Source organism: Rhipicephalus microplus, unplaced genomic scaffold, assembly GCF_043290135.1.
Source record: "Rhipicephalus microplus isolate Deutch F79 unplaced genomic scaffold, USDA_Rmic scaffold_19, whole genome shotgun sequence".
Classification (NCBI taxonomy): domain Eukaryota; kingdom Metazoa; phylum Arthropoda; class Arachnida; order Ixodida; family Ixodidae; genus Rhipicephalus; species Rhipicephalus microplus.
In genome coordinates, this window is record NW_027464592.1 from 4,192,931 (window position 1) to 4,209,978 (window position 17,048).

At 47.3% G+C, this 17,048-nt stretch overlaps 1 protein-coding gene across 1 annotated transcript in view; it reads left to right on the forward strand.

The window, feature by feature from the left end:
• The window catches only part of LOC142785204 (uncharacterized), a 145,726-nt gene that overhangs the window by 126,816 nt on the left and 1,862 nt on the right, over window positions 1–17,048 (forward strand). The window contains exons 8-9 of the mRNA XM_075883653.1: window positions 9,658–9,726; window positions 14,558–14,602. Coding sequence (XP_075739768.1) covers window positions 9,658–9,726; window positions 14,558–14,602 — 114 coding nt within the window. The remainder of the gene's footprint in view (window positions 1–9,657; window positions 9,727–14,557; window positions 14,603–17,048) is intronic.

Consider the following 17,048-nt stretch of genomic DNA (forward strand, 5'->3'; position numbering starts at 1 on the left):
CTATGCTGCCCCCTCTCTAATCGAAGTATGGCTTGATATGAATTTCATCAACCATTAGCGTCACGGTCTTTTCGTTCGGCTGCATGCACTTCACTCTTTCTCGAATGTAGGAGAGGAAGTTCGCTTCGTTTTGCTCCTTCAGTGGATCGCCTCCATACTTGGAACAAACGCGGCGCAGGGTTGAAGGATGGGGTAAAGTCAATTTCGACGCTGATCTGGCAAAGTTATAGGCGTGCGGAGATATGGAGTGCAGAATGCTAGAAAACACTAATGTTTCAGCACTGTAGCGACGAATGGGGGCAGCGAGTGCGAGAGCTATTTGCTCATTTAGCAAACGAAACGAAGCACTGTGTTCTTCGGTCGTGTCACTGTCTTTGGACAGTTCATTCAATAAGGAGCCGATATGCTGCAACACTGACGCTGTTTTCGACGAACTTGCAACTTCAGGCGTCTCAGTCATGTGGTTTTCCAGCTGCTGGAGCAGTGCGGTAACGTCATGATGTCGCGCACTGCGCCTGGAACTGCGCCTCCGCAAGGTAATGAAACCAGCTCTATCATACCTGCTGAGACTGCAAGTGAGAGATCAGCAAGCACAGTGACGGAAAACCTCACGTGTGGTGAAGGATTATCTTCGATGCGGAGAAACATCACCAACGATCGTTTGCCTTGATGGTCCAGAAATCATTACTGCATACAGCAGAAAGCTTGCCTCTTAAGTGTTCGAAAGAGGACACAGCATTTCTCTCCTGTTCGCTTTTTTTTGCGCATATAGAGTTCTTAATCGCTTTGCTCAAGACCTCGTCTTCCATTCGAGCTCGTTTCGAGACGGGAGATTCTCGGCGATTGCGATTCGTGCTCAGGTAGGACGGACAGTTCGGAAACACCGAGGGTATAGCATCTCACACTAGGCTCACCCTCTCGCTGTCGACTGTCAATGTTTGTCCCAACGCTGCGTTGAAATGTGACAGCTTTGTGATGAAGTCAGCCTCGAGGAAGTGGAGTGCACAGACCTGCGCCAAGCATAACAGTGACTTCATTACTTTCATACGAAACGGGCTAATGGGAACTTTGACACGAGCCTGAGTATTTCTTTTCTATTTTACCGCACTGCCCTACCTGAAGCGCGACAAAACTATCATCACCACTCACGATAGTCGCTCGGTTCAACAGTAACAGAGCCAGAACGCCAGTAATGCGATAGAGCCGGTAAGACAACAAACTTAAGCAGTTTCTCACCTTGGAGTGTATGCTTGGTGTGAAATCCTTTCGCGGAATGGCTTTTATCCAAGACTTCTTCCGAGCTTCATCCTTGGGGAATGCGAAAACACGCACTTTGGGAGCACTGTCATAATTGCCGCGGCACCCGGGAACACAACAACGTCCCATTACGCACTGATCGATGTGTAATCACATACTCACAAATACAACACCAATAAAATAGGACACGTGGGAACGGACGAAGACTCGGAGCAGTGCGATGCAGCACCAAGCCTAACACAGTCTAACCAGCGAAGCAGGTAGCGTTGAAAGGCAAACCTGTCGTGGCTTGTCCGCCGTTCGGGGTAAAAAAGTGCGCGGGGTGACCAACACCACAACCTGAGCGACACGTCCTCGGCCACTGGACAGTCGGTGATATGTCCGGGGAGACGTTGAGGCTGCCACCCAGGATCCGGCGAAGGACGACTTTTGCGACGCGTCTCACGAACAAGTAGAAGATGCGTTTAATTTACATATTTGCAAGAGAAGTACATTGCAACGAGAGCGTTCAGACGCGCCTTTTCATCACAAGGGCCCTGAGCGCACTCGAGACGAGCGGGCCAGCGAAGTCCAGAGAGAGAGCACAGCGCACTCCCGACACGCTCCTTTTATAGCCGTCCGTGCACGCGCTAGACACCGACTGTGTGTCCCAGCGACGCTGATGTGCATTTCCTGCGGCGCACACAGACGCCTCCCGCGTTCCTGCAGGACGCGGACAGCGTTTGACCGTTACGCCGATGAGCGTCCCTTGCAAGCCACCTCCTTGCTGTGCCGGTCATAACATCGGACAACTAGCGTGACGTATGCCGTCTGGAGAGAGGGGTATGAATGGGCCTTGTGAATAGTCTAGGTGATGTTGGTTCGACACCTTTCCGTTATGTAACATGGGAACGGAAAAGCGTGGATGACCATGGCCATATTGGAAAACTGGCTTCGGGAGGAAGACGCTAGATTTACGAGGCAAGGCAAAAAGGTTGTCTTCATCGTGGACAATTGCCCAGCCCACGGTCAGGTTCAAGTACTCCAAGCCATCACTCTGGAGTTCTTGCCAGCCAATTCAATGGCATTGATCCAGCCAACAGATCAAGGGATTATTCAGAACATTAAAGTTCATTGCCACAGAAAATTACTCCATCATATGCTGCTGAGAGCAGGCAGCGAGAAATGCTACAGGTTAGATTTATTGGCAGCCATCCACATTTTGGCTTGTGCCTGGGAGCAAGTGAAGGCAACAACAATACATAGATGCTTTCACCATGCTGGCTTTCAAGTGCAAGAAAGCAGTAGCTGATGAAGAAGAAAGCCCTGCTAATGCCGACATTAAGACAGTATTCAGTCAGGTCGTACCCTCTGCCCCTTTCACTCTGCAGGACTACGAATCAATGGATGAAAATGTTGAAGAGACTGTCAAGTAAATGATTGCCGAAGTGCAAGATGAGGATCAATCTTCCAGTGTTGAATGTGATGACAGTACTGCCAGTTCAGTGGTGCCACCAGACCGATCAGCTAGAGAGGCTGCTGAACTTTTGCAGCGCTACTTTGAGAATGAGACTTGTCCAGAATTCTAGCTAGTTTGTCAGACATAGGTGCATACCTTGTGAAAAAACAACTCAATCTTGCCAAACAAAGCACTCTTCACTCCCTTTTTTTTTTCTCCTACTCATCCTCATGAGTAAGGTGAGGTTTGTGCAATTGGAATAAAGGTCTTGGTTTACTAAAAAAGGGTTTACTAAATAAGTGTACTTTGCTTAAATGAAACTTCTGATAAATGGAACAGTTGTATGCTTATAAATGGAACAGTTGTATGGATCCCCTTCGAGTTTCATTTAAGAGAAGTTGACTGTACTTTCTTGTTTCAAATTCAGATGCCACTTTTTGAGCTGGCTCATCTATGCCTACTTGGACCAAAAAAATAATTATTGTTGTAGAATAACCAGTGAACAGAAATCGGTCTTCATACTATTTCCCTGATGAAGCCATGTTTTTTTCCTTCTCTTTTATGTTCACTATATTCGTGTGATTATTAGTTTGACATGCTTTATGTCGTCAAGCCAGATTTTCTCGGTTTTTAGATGTCTTTAGTGCTTCGTCGTCACCGTCTTGCAACATTGCAGGCCCACATCCCACCATGGTGCTGACAACACAGCACTGTTTATTAAGGGGTCGGTGGCGATAAAAAAAACTTTTTTCGTTTGTTGACCTAGAGCAATGAAATTTCGCATGCATTCTCATAAGTGTCTTGAATAAAGAAATATGCAGTTTCATCATGATACTTTGAGTAGTTCCCAAGTTGCATCATGCTACGTGGTTTGGCTTATGTGGTATGTTCGTGGAAAGCCTAGCGCTGTAACAAAACATACCAGAAAGCTGCAAATGGTGCTGATCTTTACTCAGAAGAAGACTATTGGGTATGAGAACCGCAGAATATTTTTATCACTTCTCTTTTTTTTTTATAGAGATCACGGCTGACTACACACATTGTCAGAAACAGTGTCACGTACAAGCCATCTTCTAGAAAAAAACAACAACAAAAAACTGAGCCATAAACAAGAATTATAAGATTGTCAAACCCTCAAAAAATGTTTTGGGATTCTGAAAAAAAAAACTGCATCAAAATTTGTCCAGGCAGCCATAAACAAGAATTATAAGATTGTCAAACCCTCAAGAAATGTTTTGGGATTCCGAAAAAAAAAAAACTGCATCAAAATTTGTCCAGGCATTCCCGTGCTGCACTTTTCACGAGCAATGCATAATGTCCAAAACACACTTGTGAGAAAAAGCGTCGACAGGCTTTTTTTCGATGAACTTTCTTGTTTCTCGTTGGATATTGATGAAAATTGGCCCAGGCACTAAAAATGACCTCACAATCCTTCCATAAAAATTTTGAGGCGATACCACAAACACTTTATGAGAGACAAATTATTTCTTCATTGAACTTCATGGAGGAGATGAGCATATTGTTAAAAAAAAAAAAAAAGCAGTATTGAGAAAACTGCGTTTAAAGTTTCAACTTTTCTTTACGTCTGACACCTAAAAATTGTGATCTCAGGTTTGTCTTGTGATATTTGACTTCTCGGGCATCTGGTCTCTGACCAGTGTTCCTTGGTTGTTTTTTTTTCCCATAACCTCCTTTTCATGATTTACAAAGAACAAGCATGGATTTCAAACCAAGTTCTCTGTATGAAGGAGTGGTGTGATAGGCATAACAGAAAGGTTGTAATTGAATAAGACCATATACTGAAATGATTACACATATTTTTTGTGCTGAAGTTGTAATTAGTGTAATTGAGTACTTGATTACAAATAATCACTGAGCATTGCTTTATTTGGAAAAAGGTTTGTTGCATCAGAAAACTGGATCACACCATGACGCCCGATGCCTTCTTTCCAAATAACAAAGTTATAGGCAGAAGACTTGTGGCACAGGAATTTTTAGCAGTATAATTAATGAAGCGAAACGGGCATATAAAAATTTGTGCCCCTGATTGACACATGTTCTTTTGCCACTCTAGCAGTAAAGCGCATCATCATACAGCCGGTCGTGGAAACTCTAATCTATGGGGCTTTCATTGCCTTCAAACATTCATACACTTCGTGGCGATATCAAGCACGGCTCCAAGCACGTCTAAATCGCATCACAAAAGCTTATTGACAGCACTCCATATGACGGTGGAGTGCGTGGCCGCGTGGACAGTGCAGCCGGCGCGTAATGCACTTGCCGGCGGCGTTCGGTGACGATGCCCAAAATGTGTAACTACGATGACAAAAACACGGCGCACACTGCGCTTGGCATCGCATTTTCGAGTGACGATGCGCGAAACTGCTAGCCGCTGTTCCGAGCAATCCTTGGCTTTGAAGGGGGGGGGGGGGTGACGAGCTTCACTGTGTGGTCTGTTGTCGATGCGTAAAATGCCCAAACGTGGTTCAGAGGAGGTAGTGAGTGATGTGCTTCATTCCTTGCGAAGAAGCACGGTCGCCAAGAGTGCGCTAGCGCGTCGTTTCTGCCCGCAGTCTCGCTGTCAGCAGAGCTAGGGCTAAAGCCAACTCCGATGGCACGCCGCGCTCGTAGACCACGCGCCCACTCGTAGTAATCTGATCGTGCCGTCCCTTACCGCTTCGTTGCTTGCGAAGAAGCACATCGCCACAAGTGCGCTAGCTCGTCGGTCCTGCCTGCAGTCTCGCTGTTGGCGGAGTTAGGGCTAAGGACGACTTTGATGGAAAGGACTCATGTTGTTGTTGCCAGTCTGCCATCTTGGCTGAAGGACTCTGTGTACTCTGTCTACAATATGTAAATACATTTCTTTTATTTACTCGCAACCCAGGACATTCCGGTGGAGGTGCTGGGTACGAAGACAGTATAACGAAGCTACACAGCGGCCGAAGCTTAGTTTATTCAATGATGGCACAACAGAGTCCCGCTTCCACAGCTGCAATGGCGACGACGATAGTTGCTCTGCCCCAGCTCAAAAACCCTGGCGTGTTCTGCGGGACCTACAATGTCGACATTCAAGAATGGTTGCCGTTGTATGAGCAAACAAAACAAGCAAGAATTATCGTTGGGACGAAACACTCATGCTGGTGAACATATCATTCTATCTGAAGAGAACAGCCAAAGTGTGGTTTGAGAATCACGAAGCGTTAATTGTCAGCTGGAAAGCGTGCAAAAAAAAAAGATGCATGTACTGTTTGGCAAATCTACTGGCATGAAGGCAGTGACCAAAAAGGAGCTTGAATCTCGCACTCAAAGGTCATTGGAGTCGTAGCTGTCTTACATACAGGATGTGCTCGCCCTTTGCCGCAAAGCGTACGATGGCATGGGGGAGTTTGAGAAGGTAGCGCACATATTAAAAAACATCGTCGATGATGCATTCAATCTGCTGATTTGCAAAGACTGTGACACAGTAGATGTATCATGTTTTGAGTGTAAAGACTTCGGCGAAGTGATAGCGACATAGACGACCATGCTGTTGAGTCACTGTGACACAGACTACAAAAAGAAAAGAAAAACATGAAAGACGCGGAAAACTCTCGTGGCAGGAGCACCGAGAATAAAAAGGCAGGAGTGGAAGGGCAGCGCATGGTGCAAGTACCGTATTTACTCGATTCTACCGTGCCCTCGATTGTAACGCGCACCCGATTTCCACCACGAAAAAAAAAAAAAACAAAAAAACATAGGACATCGATTTCAACGCGCACCCATTTTTCTCGCTGGCCCGCACGATCACACCACTCAAAAAAACGACTCCTTTCGGGAGCGTCTTCGATTTAAATATGAGGTACGGGCGAAGCTTGTGCTCATCTGACGTGTAACAGAGCATTGCCGTCCCTGCAGTTTTACCGTGGACCGATGTCAGCACGCGAACTTGCTTCGCCCCATTCTTCTTGACAGTTGTGGTGCCGGGCATGTCGAAGTAAAGAGGCGTCTGATCGGCATTCCCGATTTGCCCAAGCAGGTAGCCGTTGTTGCGCCGCAAGTTTAGAACGAACCTCTGAAAACTGTGAAGCTTTTCATCGTACTCCACCACAAAACTTTTCGCATATGCATGTTCCCCTTCGGAGGGAAAAGCCTTTCCTCTTCATAAAGTTTGTTAGCCAGCACCTGCTCGCTTTAAACTGGCTCCGCATTAGACCTTTTTCCAAGACTAATTGCATAGCCCGCACTTGGAGCAGTTCTGTCGTCACGGGCCGCTGTGCCGCTCGCTGCTCAAGCACATACTCGCCGAGCAGCTCTTTATTTGCCGAAACCGACCCTGCTGTGGTCCACTGAAGCCTTTGCGTGAAGCTTTGCTGTCGACAATCTTCTGCTTTTGTTTCCGCCGGTCCCGCATGCACGTTTCGGGAACTCCGAGCGACCGCGATGCGGCCCGATTTTCGTCCGTTTCTGCACACGCGATGACTTTTCTTTTAAAAGCGGCATCGTGGTGCGCTCGTGTTTTTAGAGTTGGCCCTTCCACGCCGTCGATGCTAATGCAGTACTAGATGACGAGCTCCTCAGCACACATACGAAGTGCCGCACATGGGAAACACGTAGGCAGAAATGGCCGACGCGCCATGCCGACGCACGTAGGGGGCGGCCATTTTGGATTTGCCGATGGCAATAAATTGACTGCAATTTTTTTGTTTGTACTCGATTCTAACGTGCATGCGACTTAAGAACTCGCTTAACCGGAAAAAAAGGTGCGCGTTAGATTCGAGCAATTACCGTAGCGTTCGGTGGAAGAGGCAGCGATGCGAAGAACAAATCCCTGTTCCTGCCGACGCCTAGTGCCTCAGAGTTTGTGGCTCTGAATTATCAAGAAGTCCACGGGCCGCCCCAGAGTTCACCTGTACGTGAGTCGTCACGAGGGGTCCCGACGACAACCGTTCACGACTCACCGTTTGACTCTCAGCAGAGTTGATCTTCTATAGATTAAATGTTTGGATGTGTGGGTGCTACTTAAAACGCCCGCTTTGTCTTTATTTCTTGAACCTCATACGGTGAAGCTAATACACCGTGACATTTTGGCATCCAGGGGACAGGACGAACTTGTTCTCTGTGGCACAGACACATTGTAGATGCTATGGAAATGCAGAAATTAAGGGAACTGGGGAGCGAGTGAGCTTGTCAGAGGCAGAGTTGAGAGGGTGGAGGAGACTGCAGGAAAATCGTCAGCGAGATGATAGAGCGGCTCAGCATGAAGCGGCGAAAGAACACGACCTGATGGCTGTTGAGCGAGAAAAAATACCGGCAAACGTGTGGCCTCGGAGCAAGCTCTAGCCAAAGCAGAGGAACGCAGCCTTCCGCTACGCATAAGGCTTGCCGAGCTAGATGCAGCACCAGCGTACCGAACGCCACCGGGAGAATGACCTGAAGTACAAGCAGTGCGCTACCCTTCCATAAATCTTCGAAAATTTCTCCTGCAGTTTGAGATTGCCCGAGACGACTTTGACGCGTACCTCAAGAGGTTCGAATGCGTGAGGACAAGCCGAGGCTGGGACAAATTACAATGGGCAATCGCCTTGAGCATGTGCCTCACAGGAGAAGCTCTGAAAGTGTATGGAAGACTGTCTTCTGACTACTGCCTAGATTATACTCATGTAAAGATAGCTCCTCTGCGGCATTTTCGTCTCATGGCAGAAGAGTATCGTGAGCGTTTCCGAGCGTCAAAACCATAGAACGGAGAGACAGCTACACAGTTTGTAGCTAGAATTAAAGGACATTTTGATAGGTGGATTGATCTCTCGGAGACCCCGTACTTTCGATAGTCTAGTTTAGTTGATCGTCAAGGAGCATTTTTTGTCCAATTGTATAAGAAGTTGGTCACTTGCTTCCGCAAAGGGAAATGCTCCACCTTGGGTACCTCTACCTAAGCAGCTGATGAATTTATAGACGTTCAGCACCAGAAAAACTTGGCCCCGTATATGCATGTAATCTGCAAATGTGGTCGAAAGACTATAGTCTTGCGTGTGGAGAGAGTGAACAATTTATTTTATGTTCTCCGTAAAAAAATCGGTGGATGGTATTCTGGAGGCACTGCGTTAGAGTGCCTGGAGCGTGCAGCGGAGGCGATCGAGTGCATCAAGTCAAGTCACATGTGAGACATGAGCGCCACCTGGCAGCGTTCTTAAAAAAAAAGCGCGTGACTCCGAGACGGGTGTGTGCGCCCGTCGCAGAGGTGATAAGGTTTAGAACGCAAGGCAACGGGTTGGTGCCACCACCATCGCGTCTTAGCAAAGCGTTAGAAACTCCCCGTTCCGTGCAAGCGTTGCATGGTCAGCGCTGCGTGATAAGTGCTACGGTTCTAAAAATTGCTTATGTATGCCTTTTCTAGTAAAAGATGTACATGCCAGTAAAGGATGTACATGCAGAATATATACGTATTATGGTGCCCCAAACTTGCACAATAGTTGCTTATTAATTGACAATTGCACAAGTATAAACGCTAAACCTTGAGCAGCATTGGTGGGCGCTGTGGATGGAGTCGGCTGTTTCAAGTACCGGTGCCGTTAAGAGTGGACAAACAGACAAATGTACAGACACAGACAGACCAACTTTCACTACTATTCCAAGTACCCGATGGGAAAGAAGTGGATAGTTACACTCAGAAAAGGGAAAGCACCCCCCACCCCCCTTAATCAGCCGTGCTTGCATCGTTACTATGCTTGCGTTGGTACTTTACCTTTTGCTACATACTCGCTGACCCTAATTATTTACCTACTGCATTGAGTGTTGCCTTTTTCTACACCTAAACAGAGCCTTATTTGATTTGTATACGCAGATGGAAATACTGCACCATTTACTAATAGCACATTTGGTTACATGAAGTGTATTTTTGTAATTCACTGTGTTAATTACTTGTACGAAAGTCCTCGTGGGCTCTTCAGAAAAGCACTATTTCTAACAAGTGGTCTTTCTTGCAGTGTCTGCTGGACTGTCTCCAACGTTTACTCTCTTGCCAGGCATGGACACAAAGATGCGCTTGCGAGAACGTGAGTGATGGCAGTTTCTCCTATTTTAGGGGCATTTCTCGTAGCTGCCGAATTTCTTAGTACTAGACAAGTGTGACTTATCTGGCGAGGAGACACTTGTATATCGCTATATTTCATGCCCTATAATAATGCGGATACACTAGGCATGATGCTAACTCATCCGGGTACTAGAAAAGGCTACATGGACGGTGGTGGTGGTGAAAAACATTTTCTAATATATTTACAGTGAGAGGTATGGATAAGGCGAGTCTGAAGCTTCTGCACATTCCTCTTGCTCTATAAGTAGCACACATTCTGCTGCTAAATCGGGTTTGGCTCGCCCACATCGTCAATGCATCTAGAAATGCACATACGCAAACAATGTGAATCGGGAGTGACATTTCAGTTGTTCAGTGTTCATCTTATAATATTATATTACGAGAATATTTTTTGCGGAGAACCAAACAGCGCGTTCGTGGCCGTTCGCTAACCACTCATCGCAAGAACGTCATGTTCCTGTGAAAAATTGTCGCACTAAAAAGGTGGTGCTTTCCAAGAAGAAAGTCACAGCTTTGCCGCAAAGGCAAAGCAATGAACGTGATAGCAACAATTTGAAAGGTCACGCGCAGAATAGAATGCAGATCAAATTGTGCCCCACTTTTCTCCCACGCAAATTACGCAAAAAACCTACTCACAGGTACAGATGCACGCAAACAGGCATCTCAGTTGTTACTTCGCTGTGTCTGCAGAGTGTGCGCTTTTCAAAAACTGAGATTCGAAATGATTGTAGTGACCTTGGTGCACCCGGTAATTACAACAAAATCCTTTTAGGTAAAGCCCAAGGCCAGCCAAGGCATACGATTCTCCCCACTGCGAAATAAGGGCGCACGAGGGGGCATCATTGCTCCCCTTCTCTAAGCGTGGCGAAGTACGCAAAAAAGATGAGAGCGTGCGCCACCGCGCGATGTGGCGATGTGCGCTCATTGCGCCATCTTGCTAGCAATGCTGAAGACACGATAATTTCCCACGGGATGCCCATCAGTAGTGGTAAGTGGTAGATCTAGATAGAGTGTTGTTTGAATGTTGAAGGACGTGCTCCTCTGTGGCTCAGTGATTAGCGCCTCGCACTCGTGATGCAGAGGACCCAAGTTTGATTCCGCGCGCCTTGTCTTTTTTTGGATTTTTTTCTTTCTTGCATCTTCATATATATAGATACTTATACATATATGGTGAGTGACGGCAACGCCAACGCCGGCGGAAAAATCCAGCCCAAAGTGTCCATATAATTGCTATCGCAATAATATAAAAAAAACGAAGGAATTTATGCAAAGTGAACAATAACTGGCTTTTACCAACTACTTTCCACAAGTGCTTGAGTCTCATAATAATTAAAGCTGTATATATTTCAGCAAAGCAGACAGCAAAATTATTGCAAAACTTATCTTATTCCTAAAGGTCTAGGTATCGGGAAACAGTTGGTTCAGTGATATGATGTAGTTGTCGAAGTTGTCCGTTTCACATTCCGTTGTTGGAAATGGTGGTCGCGGAAGACAATCTGCGTCAGCGTGACATCGACCGCTTTTATGGGAAACCATGAAGTCGTATTCTTGTAGACGAAGTGCCCAACGCACAAGCCGACTAGATGGGTCACGCAGATTGACCAACCAGCAGAAAGAATGATGGTCCGTCACAGTGGTAAAGAAGCATCCGTAGAGGTAGGACTGGAAGTGCTGCACTGCGAGGCATTTGCCCTGTGATGGTGTAGTTACGCTCGGACTTGCTTAGCGAGGGACTTGCATACGCTACGACATGTTCTTTGTTATCCAAGTGTTCAATCAGGACAGCACCTACATCAATACTGCTAGCGTCTGTGTGAAGTTCCTTGGTAGCCAGAGGATTGAGGTGTGGAAGATTTGGATGAGACGTCAAAAGAAACTTCAATTCGGATAAAGCAGACTCACATTCAGGGATCCAGTCAAACTGCGGCCCTTTCTGAAGCAGGCACGTGAGCAGGTACGCAATATTGTAAAACTGGGAATGAATCGAAGGAAGTGTGAACAAAGCTCCAAAAAGCTGTGCAGTTCTTACATCAAGTGAGGTTCCTTGAACGCCTCCACTGCGGCAGTCTTCACGGGATCCAGTCGTATGCCTTTTTTGTCCACAAATCATCCAAGGACGAGTCTTTGGCGCTCTCAAAACGATATTTCTTTGAGTTGAGCACCAAGCCTGCTTTGCTTAGGCAGTCAAACACGAGACCGAAGCATGTGTTATCCTCACAAAAGGTGCACTTGAAAATTAAATGGTCTTAGTAACACATACCCACTTGCCACTTCAATCCACGTAGAATGTTGTCCATGAAGCGCTCAAAAGTTGCAGGCATGTTGCATAACCCGAATGGCATCGCATTAAATTCAAAAAGTCCATCTGGTGTGGCAAATGCCGTTTTCTACTTGTTTTCTTAGTGCATTGTAATCTGCCGGTATCAAAAAGTAAGAGCCCGATGAAAGACAGTCAATAGTGTCAATTCGCGGGACTAAGTATATGTCTTTTTTTTTTTTTTTGGTGATGGCGTCAAAATGACGGTAGTCAACGTAATATCGCCATTTCCCATCCTTCTTCCTCACTAGACTTACTGGAGCGACCCACGAACTACATGATTCTTGAATTACATCTTTCTTGAGCGTCTCACAAACCTATTCATTGATCACTGCATGTTCCGAAGGCAATACACGTTATAGTTTCTGTCAGCGACGTCTTGTCGATGCGGTGCTTCATACGAGAAGCAGGGAATGACGGTGGAGTGTGTAGCTGTGCGAAATCGAAGAGACCGGCGTGTTTGCGCAGAATACTCCCCAGTTCATTACGCTCGTTGGTGCTCAGTGGCTTATCGATCATAGCCTTATAGATCATAGATTATGGCAATGGGTCCAATCTGGGAAATCAACTGCTCTCTGAAAGGATGCCAAAGGAGAATACCTGATGTTCATCAATCTCTGGAAGTTTCGGACCCTCCGGCAGCACTGTCGGTTCATCAGAGCAGTTGATCACCCATAAACCAGTACGCACTTGCGCATTGGATAGCATGCAGTAGATAATTGAAACAGTCTGCTTTGTGCAACTGAGAGCCCTGCCGCGGTGGTATAGTGGCTAAGGTACTCGGCTGCTGACCCACAGGTCGTGAGATCGAATCCCAGCTGCGGTGACTGCATTTTCGATGGAGGTGAAATTGTTAAAGGCCCGTGTGCTTAGATTTGGGCGCATGTTAAAGAACCCCAGGTAGCCGAAATTTCCGTAGTCCTCTACTACAGCGTCTTTCATAATCATATGGTGGTTTTAGGACGTTAAACACTACGTTTCATTTATGCAACTGAGATGAATGGGCTCCATGGTTGCGTCAAACGTTTCCTCACTTGCAGGGGAACAGGCAACAGGGACACATTTGCTGACAATGGCGGCACAGTTGTGTCTACGAACAAGCAAAGGACACTTTCCTGACAGTGCGGAATCTTCATGAATGCAACTGGGACATACAAGTCTACTGTAATTTGTCCTGCGTGGGAATCGACAGTGACACCACATATCTTCAGAAAATCCAGTCCAGAATGACTTCATGCGTAATACAAGGGAAAACAGCAGACTCTGCAACAAATTTCTAATACGCCAAAGTAACAGTCATAGTGCACGCACCAACAGGTTGTAACACATTCCCACTCATTCCACAAAACGTATCAGCACGGTCTTAACGAAACATGACTTTTTGTTCAAGGAGGCAGGTGAACACGAGACTCATCACTGACCCGATAGCACCTGTGTCCACTAAGGCTATTGTTGGTACACCATCGATAAGCACATAAACCTTATTTTTAAACATGGAAGCTAAAGAGGATATTTCTGTTGGAATCGAAGACTGTCCAAAGAGATCACCTTCAACGGCCACTCGGACTAGTTTTCCGGAGAAGGCCAGAAGTGGGTGCGCCGAGGAGACGGTGATCCGTTGATGCGCGGGGTAGGAGGTGGTGTCACACTGCGGTCAGAAGCCAGAGATTGGTTTCGTAGGGGTCCTGGGGTCTCGTTCGATGCACTTCCTGGGAATGCCTGTGCTCGTGTAATGTTAGACCGGTTATATCTCGGCAATTGGTCGTACCTCGGTAGCTGCCGGTAGTTGCAATACCTGGTAGTGTGGACTTAAAAGCCACAGTTGTAGCAGACTAGTAAAGCACACTCGCCGAACCAATGTGCAGACCGCTCAGTTGTGAAGGGTCGGCGATCAGCTTGCTGAATTGGGGCTGCCCGCCTCTGAGTGGCAGGGCCGAGCTGAATGCGTTGGCCGAAATTCTGCTTGGACGCAAATGAGTCATGACGTGGCCACGGAGTTTTAGTTTTGTTGATGTCTTTCATACATACTGATTGTTGCAAAGAAGCTAATGCCGCCGTGTAGTAAGGCCTAGTCGGCGTAGACCTGTGCATAGTTGAGGCGGTTGATTCTTGACCCTTGCACTAGGCCATGACGACTTTTGTCAATGGCAGACCAGCAAGACGACGGCTCCGGTGAAGTTCAAACAGCTGTGGCTCTGTGGTACGTATGTTTTGTACCCAGCACCTCCACTACTCAATTATGTCCAAAAGAAGGGTTTATTTTATTCAGAGGCGACGTAACAATCGGCTTGAAGGTGTAGAATGAATGTGCACCGGATACCTTTGCCAATAGCTGAACATGCTCTTCTTCTGTCACCTTCCTGTTCCCTGCTGCACAGATGCACATACCTAAATTACGTGTGTGGTAATAATATGCTAGATATATTTGAACGAATAGATGTACTCAAATTTTTTTTTCTTTTGTGTATCGTTATAGGAGGCCTTCAGCGCCATGAAGTGAAGGACTCCTCTACACAGACATGTAAGTGTTATAATAACCTTATTTGTTTATGTAAATATTGTGAGCGCGACAAGGGAATGACTCTTTATTCTCTTTGTAATCATCATCACCTGTACATCTTCTTCATCTAAGAATATCATCACCGGCGTGATTCATCTCGAGCCTGGCCGAATAAACCGGTTCCTCACAAGTGGTGGACTGTGCTTTTCGTTCCCTCAAGTCCTCTCGCCCGTTCTCACTGGAGCTCCGCTCGGGTCGTCGCGTACAACCCCCTGCCATGGCGGCCCAAGAAAACCCTGGCCCATCCAACGTCGCCGTCCTACTGCAGCCACCGCCACCCGCTCCGTCCAACAACACTCGCCTGCGTGATCCACCTATGTTTTCCGGTATCCGAGGCGATGATGTCGAAGACTGGATCAAGAACTACGACCTCGTCAGCGATTTGAACAGGTGGGACAATCCACACAAGTTGCGCAGCGTCCCATTTTACTTGTCCGATGTTGCGAAAACTTGGTTCTGGAACCACCACCCAGATCTTCCCGACTGGGACACTTTCGAGCAGCAAATTCGTCATGTATTTGGTGCCCCTGCAGTTCGCACTGAGGCAGCAAAGAAGAAACTCGCTCAACGCACGCAGCTGCCGGGTGAATCTTACACCTCTTATATTGAGGATGTCCTTGCACTGTCCAAGCGCGTTAACACCGGCATGTCTCAAAACGACCAAATACGCCACATTATTAAAGGCATTAACACCGTCGCCTTTCACGCCCTCGCCACGCAAAATCCTGCCACCACCCAGGACGTGATAACCATCTGTCAGCGACTTGACGAGCTTCAGTCTCTTCGCCTTTGCTACGATGCCACCGACGTTCCTTTGCCTGCACCCCTCAACTTGCGTGCGCTTATTCGCGACATCAATCGTGAAGAGCTGCACGGGCGCTGCTCTTCCTGTGCTGCGGAAGTTACTTCACCTCCTGAAAAAGATAGCTTGCGAGACCTGATTAAACAAGAGATCGCCTCCGCATCGCATGTGACGTGTTCCAACAGTCCCTGCGTGCGCCAGACGCGCACGTACGCCGAAGTTGCCGCGCTCTCTGCCGCACCCACCGTTTCTGTGCCTACAACAGCAGACCATACGCCTGTGGCTTCGTAATCACCGCCAGTGCGTGCACCACCTTACTACGCACCTCAGCGTAGAAGGTGTACGTGTTGAGGCTCTTGTAGACACTGGCGCTGCCGTTTCGATTACATATTCGTGCTGATTTTTGTTCCCGCCTTCGAAAAGTCGCCACACCTTATGGCGGCCCACCTCTACGTGCGGCGACCAACGCTCTCATTCGTTCACTTGCACAGTGTATCGTTCGTGTCTGCATAGAAGGCATTCGTCATCACATTGTTTTCGCGGTATTTCGTGAGTGCACCCACGCTCTCATTCTTGGGTGGGATTTCTTGTCTTCTGCGTCCGCTTTCATATCATGTGATCAGCGCCTCCTGCATCTAAACGCCACTGACTCTTCTCCGCTTGAACAAGGTGGACGCATCGGACTTGTCACCACGTCAGATTACGTACTTCGGCCATACATCGAAGAAATTAAAAGTGTTAATTGCACCGACATTGTGGATGGCGACATACTAATTCTCCCTTACGGTCATACTCTACGTAGGGGCATTATGATCACACCGGGGCTTATTCGCTTCTTCGATGGGTGTACGTACCTAACCGCCATAAATCAAGCGTCAGAGTGTGTACTGCTCCCCTGTGGCTCAATAGTATCTTGCGCGGTCGACAGTGAGCCTGTTGCGGCATCCCCAGTTGTTCTCGTTCAAAAGAAAGATGGGACAGTGCGTTTCTGCGTCGATTACCGTGCGCTAAACAAAATAACGCGCAAGGATGTTTATCCCCTCCCTCGGATCGACGATGCACTGGATTCATTACAGGGCGCAGAGTATTTTTCCAACTTCGACCTTAGGTCAGGCTACTGGCAGATACCAATGTCGGAGTCTGATAAAGAGAAGACCGCCTTTTCAACGCCAGATGGGTTGTATGAGTTCAATGTGATGCCTTTTGGACTCTGTAATGCGCCCGCCACCTTCGAACGCATGATAGACGGCGTATTGCGTGGTTTGAAATGGAAAACATGTCTGTGCTATCTCGATGACATAGTAGTGTTTTCATCCACGTTCTCGCAGCATCTACAACGTCTTGACGAAGTCCTCACATGCCTTGCAAAAGCTGGTCTACAGCTTAACACCAAGAAATGTACCTTTGCTAGCAAGACAATCAAGGTTCTCGGCCACCTTGTCAGCAAAGAAGGGATTCGGCCCGACCCCGAGAAGCTTGCCGCTGTCCTCGATTTTCCTCGTCCACTACGTCAGAAGGACCTGCGCAGCTTTCTTGGGTTATCTTCTTACTTCCGGCGCTTCATACGTGGTTTCGCGGAACTTGCGTCTCCGCTCCATCAACTCC